The following is a 6296-nucleotide window of genomic DNA, read 5'->3' on the forward strand; positions in this document are numbered from 1 at the left end:
ATTCGATTATGGTATATTTTACTAATATTAAACCTAATTCAGGTTAACAATGGAACCCATCCTACCCATTGCATAACCTTTTTTCTTGTCACATTAGCAACTCATAATTACAAAAACTAGTCTTCAGTGAGTCAAACTTGCAACCTCCCATATACGAATAAAAGACTTATGCTATTAGACTAAATAAAAAGTATGATGTTTCTTAGGATTTCAGGAAAACAGACTAAAACTTCATTACTCCAAATCCCAAATGAAATATATCAGGAATGAATTTTTCAGATGTGATACAATATATATTTCAATCTCCAGTTTCGAATTATACCTGTAGGGAGCTAGCCTGGGACCTTGGTAGAAAATTAAACATAACTCTTCCAAACTTCCATCATTGATTGATTTACAGTTCACACACTAGCTCTACAATTTCTAACCTGTTTTCTGTTAGAATCTCCTAACTTTCTATTATCTATGATTTTCACAAAAAGTCTAGTTTCTTACTTCCCTGCTACAATTGGTATCTACAATTAAATTCTATGCTAACTTGCTAGGTTCAACATTTACATGACAGAAAAGTCATCATCAAGTCCATCTAGTTCTCCTTTTCCACTGTTTTGTTGGATGATCAAAACTGAGGTTCTGACTGAAAATTCAGAACCTGAAAGAACATCACCGATCGGACCCAACTCCGGACATTTCTGCCAGTCATTCATCCCAAATGTCAAAACTGTATTCACCCTTTCCCCTCTTCCCACTATAATAAGTGAGTACTGCCCATCCAATGTCATCAAGGTATTATAGGTCTCAGAAGAATTGGCAAGATGCTTCTCCATGTAAGCAACTTGCCCAATTGCAACATGTCTCTCGTAGAACTTAGCAAAGCACTCATCATCAAGCTTCATTTCCTCTTCTTGTAGAGCACGACTTACCTGATAATGGCTAGGTCTACTTGAGGCATCCGAGCTACTGTCTACCAAAAATCTTAAGATGGTGAGTTTTACACCAGGATGTTGTGCTACATGACCGGCATAAGCAAGTGCTTCTCTATCATCTTTTCCACCAATGAAGATGACTGCCATATCGATAGAATGATCATGAGATCTTGATATTTTTTCAATCAGTCCAAAACCTCTGTCTACAAGAATTCCTACGGAGCATGGAGCATTTCTGAGGACCTGTTAATACCATAGTCATCAGTAACTGATTAATGGAAAGTAGAATATTCTAAAATACATATGTCCATAAAAGATTGCCAATATGTCCAGAAATGGTGAATAGGCTTCAAAACTAGAGCAGATATTAAAAGCAGCACACCCTGCTATTTTTCACTTTTATGGTTTTTATCTAACAATGCCATAGTTACTAATTATAATGGTGTATATGATACACACACACACACACATGCAAGTAAATTAAACGTTGCATATATGACAGTATGTAATACAGCCTGCATGCTCAAAATATTACACGATTAATTATCTGTGAATCAAAATCCAAACCAATCTAATTCTTAATTTGCTATTGTTAACAGGATGCTTTAAGACAAACTAATCCACCTAGTTCCTGTTAGTGTTCTAATATATGCTTCTTCTTTTTTTAAGTACAGTTGTACCAACTGTAAATATAGAATCGTTCCAAATACGATCATGGTGCTAAAATTCTTGAACTGTTGTTTCTCGATACATCTTGGTATGCCCAAGTGACACATTGTTAAATGCAACTATGATTATTCTTTGTAGAATTTGTAGCTGTTTAGAAAATATCAAGTTTTGGGTGTACATTACCTTACGGTTCACGTATCTGAAACCAGAATGGCCGCCATCTAATGTCCCATCTGCACCTTGTGTCTTGTGAAACGGCAATATGATGAGGGCCACCATCGAGTCCTCAGCCAAAATGCATATATCTTGGGGCATGCCATTGAAAGTCGAAAGTGCAAGCAATCGTCCAAGTGTAATACCAGTTTCATCCTCCTCTACATAGGCTTGAACTGCAGCAGTGACTTGATCTCTCCTGTCTGTGACTGCCTTGTCAGTCACAGTCATTGTGTTCACTCCTTCTTCTTTAACTAGTGTGGCTGCTATTTGGTCTGTGAGTTCTATCATGTCTGTTACAAATACCACGATTCCAGGGTCTGCTGTCCCTCTACATATCTCAATGAAGTTAATGGTTGTACGCAAATTTTGTGGCCCATGAAGGCATAGCAATATGCGGAGTTCGCTTGAAGGTTCAAGCAACTGAAGTGACATCCGATGAGTGGGTGCCCGTCTCCTTGCACGCTTAATAATTTGAGCCACAACTGATGGGGCGTGCACCACAGTAAAAAAAATAGCTATTACCATCACAGTGCTGGTTGAAGTAGTGGTTTTCCCATACTATAGTCGATCAAAAGCAAAGAAAAAAAACAAAGATCAGTATGGTTCAAAATGTGTCGGTACGTAGTATCAATATATGCATGAGAATGGATGCGGTATTTGATATTTATAAGTTATAACTACAATAATTCTTCTGTCATTTGGTTCAGTTTAAACATCCCTTAGTTCAGTTTAAACATTTCTTGGCCTAGCTAATGGATCAGAAATAATTCAATCAGTTTTCTATTGACTCGGCATGTTCAGCTTCTTTTGGGAATAACATTAATTGTTAATTTAGTTGGTCAAGTTATCTTTTATTCTTGTTCAAACAGAAATCTAGATTGAAACAAAAACCGCATGCATTTCCTTTCAGTCCATGCAATTCGAAAGTACAAGAAATTTTTATGATAAACACAATTATAAAATTTTTATGATTGGATGAAGTGGCAAAGAGCATGAAGTTTAAACTGGGACATAACCTCAAGAATAAAAATGCCTGTGGCTCTCTGAGAAATTCTTGTATCAGAACACTTGGAAATTGGGCTAGGAAAAGAAAGGACATGAGATAAAAGCAGAGGTCACGTACTAACCGATTTTGCAGCAATAGCCAAGTATATATGAAAATGGCCTTTGGTAGTGAGAAGAAGCCCAAGTGCAACAGATTCAGGCCAGTTAAACCCCAACAACGCTCCAGAGACCACTGTTCCAGCAACTTTTCCGATTGTTGCTATAGCAAAAACTACAAATAACCTTGCCCATGTCATCCAGTCAAGAGGTTGAAACTCCATAAAATAAGCTTCATACCCCATCCAAAAGAAAAATATGGGATAGAATATGGTACTTAACAAGTAATTGATCTTGCCTATTACCCACTTTGATACTCTTCCTTCCCTTGGTAGAAAGATTCCTGCCATAAATGCACTCAAAATAGCACTGTACCCCCAAAATGATGGGCAAGCCACAACAAAGGCCATGAAAGCCATAGAGAGGACTAGGTGTGAACCTTTGATGGGTTTGCCTTCGGGGTTTTCATTGTTGACCCAGTTCATGACGACTGGTGAAACAATGGCTGTAAAAATTGTCTGGACCAACAATGCAGCACCCATCTGAAGGGATCTGCGAACATTGGGCTTTTTATCTTCAACTTGAACAGGCCAAATGACATAGCCAAGGGAGAGGAGAAGAGTGGCTATAAAATCAGAATGCATTCCAGTAGCAATGACAAGCTGGCCTATGTCAGACTTGCCTATTTTGAGATTTGTTATCATACGTGTCAGTACAGGCGAAGCCGTGCTAGAGAGGACCATGGAGAGGGAGAGAGTGAAGTCAATCTTAAAACCGTCTGTATAGTTCAGAAATGGGGTTATTCCACAGGCCAGGGCGAATGTGAAGAGCATACCAGCATAGGCTACTTTCGCGTCTTTGGTTGGTGCTCTAACAAGCACATATGGATCCATTTCTATTCCCAGCACAAACATGTAGCCAATCATTCCAAAATCAACTATGTACTGCAATACTCGCTTTGATAGAATATTGCGTATGAACCCTATGTTTCCGATGACTAGTCCTACCTGCATTACATAAGAGATAACAATTTAATCACAATAGTAGGCAGTGGATACTATCATAAAGAAAACAGCATCACAATTCAACACATTTCTTATTTAAAATGATTGCAAAATGAACACTTTTGTGCTATAACGATGAAATGTAGTAGGATAGCAACTACAAGGAAACACTTTTGTGCTTTAAAACTTTTATGTAATGGAAAATTGCTTTAGTCCGATTGGTCTGATACAAAAATTCCCAGTAAATGGATCAAAATGGGATCGAGCAACTACAGATTACTATTCTGTTTTCGAACATGAGCTACAGATTACTCTAGAGGCTTAAAGTAAACAAAGAATACAAAACTGAAATAATGAATTACTCTACAATGCCAAAATGAGGCACCAATTTATCGAAGAGCGAGCAAAAGCATCCACATGGTCTACTAGATTACGAAACACTCTAGACCGAGAACAAGGAAGTGAATCTCTTCATTAGGGTCAAATTTACTCATACTCAAAAGGATGAAGAAAAGACTCGTACGTAGCCTTACAGAAGTGCTTGTGTTTTAGTAGGAGGTTAAGCGTACGTTGAAATCGATCACATAGCATGCCTGCACGGCTGCACTATGTCTCCAAGAAATGAACCTGAACTAACTAAAGCAGACCAATTAAGATCTCGGGTGCTTTACATAACTCAAGTTTCTGAGAGAACATTAACCCTAACACAACTCGTTTAAAATTTTCCCTATTTTCGATGAATAAAAGGGAAGCATATTAATGCCTGAAATGTATTGCCAGTGCTTGTCTAATATTAAACAAAAATTTGAAAGAAAAAAAAATAGAGAGAGAGACTCACAAAGGTATCAGAGGTAATGCGAGGCTGTGAATAGGGCCTTAGCAGGTAGTGCGAAAGATGACACAGGATATACATTAAGAAGAAACCTCCAACATGAAGGGCTACATCTGTGAAAAGTTTTTGTAACTGCAATGAGCATCCTTTAGGAATGTCAATTCTATCAACACTGTGAATTTTTTTGTTGCTCTCCTCCATTTTCTTCCTCTCTCTCTCTCTGCTCAATCCGCTTTGGTTTCTTCTTTGGGTTTTCTATTTCCCCAAAGATTTTTTTCTTTCTTTCTTTTTCTTCCTTCTGTTGGTTTCAAAAGTTTGCAAATGCTTTGTGCCACCATTGTTTGTCTGAACCTTGGCTTTTCGCAAGATGAGAGTTAGCGGCTCTTAATCAATTGCATTGTTTGAGGAGAAATTGAAGGAGAACTAGTAGAAATTGTTGGACTTTTAAAGAAATTATTGGGAACATTTTGTTTTTTGTTTTTTTTTTAAATTTCTTTTTCATTTGATGGCTAATGTGCCTAATTCTTTATTTTTCTGTTTCGGCCTATATTTCAAAAAAGGGTCCTTGACCAAAAACACCAAAATAACAAAAAATTATCTCACTTACCCCAGCAATACTTTTTTCTTCCCACCTACACAATTTAACAACAAATGACTATTTTGCCCTAAACACAATTAATAAATTACAGCTTCGCCACTCAATATCAATCTCTCTGACTCTCTCTCATCCGATCTCTCTCTCTCCTCTCTCCCCCATCTCTCCCAACTGACCTCCGGCTCTCTCTCCTCTGGCTCCGGCGATCGACCCAGCCCTCTCTCTCCTCCGCCTCCGGCGCTCGACACGGCCCTCTCTCTCTCTCCCCTCCAGCTCCAACGTTCGACCCATGCCATCTCCCTCTCTCCTCCAGCTCCGGCGACGACGCAACAACTCGGAGATCGGAGGAATATACCGGCTTCGTTTCCGGTTTCATGTGGTGTCGTCTTCGTCCTCTCTCTCTCCCGTCCTTGTCCACGCCGGTGTCGATGCCGCAGTAGAGACCGGTCGGGGGCCTTCGAGCTTCAGAATGGAGCCCAGTTGTCGACGATGGGGATGTGAACAACGACGCCGTCGGAGAAGCCGTGGCCCTGTTGTTCGATGGCGCAGACGGCAAAGACAGCAACCGTCTCTCACTCACCGCACTCTCCGGCCGCAATCGGAACTGGAGTTGATTTTTTGTTTTTTTGGCAAACTGTGTTTTGAATTTTGATTTCTAATGGCTGCTTTTTTTTTTCTTTTTTTTTTTTGTCTCCTTTGCTTTTTCTTTTTCTTTAATTATCTATTGTATGATTGAGCTGCAATCCGGCCTCCTGCTTTTTTTTTTTTTTTTTTTCTTTTTACTTTTTACTTTTTGGTAAAATAGGGGGCAGAAGGTGAAGAAGCAAAGAAAAAAAAGTTTCATCGGGGACAATAGACGTCTATTGGGAGGCAATAGACGTCTACTGGAGGGCAATAGACGTCTTGAATTGGTGTAATCTCCTCTTTTTTTTCCTTATTCAAAGTTCTATTTG

At 39.0% G+C, this 6296-nt stretch overlaps 1 protein-coding gene across 1 annotated transcript; it reads right to left on the reverse strand.

Moving 5' to 3' along the window:
- Positions 1-250: 250 nt before the first annotated feature.
- Positions 251-5056, reverse strand: LOC133717597 (cation/H(+) antiporter 28). The gene is made up of 4 exons (XM_062144315.1): positions 4755-5056; positions 2939-3919; positions 1779-2369; positions 251-1169 (listed from the first exon to the last, which is right to left on the reverse strand). Exons 1-4 carry the CDS (start codon positions 4947-4949, stop codon positions 555-557), a joined length of 2382 nt encoding a protein of 793 aa, XP_062000299.1. The 5' UTR covers positions 4950-5056; the 3' UTR covers positions 251-554.
- Between the last annotated feature and the right edge of the window lie 1240 nt (positions 5057-6296).

This window comes from Rosa rugosa, chromosome 6 (genome assembly GCF_958449725.1).
Source record: "Rosa rugosa chromosome 6, drRosRugo1.1, whole genome shotgun sequence".
Taxonomy (NCBI): domain Eukaryota; kingdom Viridiplantae; phylum Streptophyta; class Magnoliopsida; order Rosales; family Rosaceae; genus Rosa; species Rosa rugosa.

Excerpts from the sequence above, each read along its gene's own strand:
- LOC133717597 (XM_062144315.1), bottom strand. The coding sequence starts at position 4,949 with ATGGAGGAGAGCAACAAAAAAATTCACAGTGTTGATAGAATTGACATT. Across the intron at positions 3,920-4,754 it reads GCATTACCTCTGATACCTTT|GTAGGACTAGTCATCGGAAA; the intron begins GTGAGTCTCTCT and ends TATGTAATGCAG. Across the intron at positions 1,170-1,778 it reads TCAGATACGTGAACCGTAAG|GTCCTCAGAAATGCTCCATG; the intron begins GTAATGTACACC and ends TGGTATTAACAG.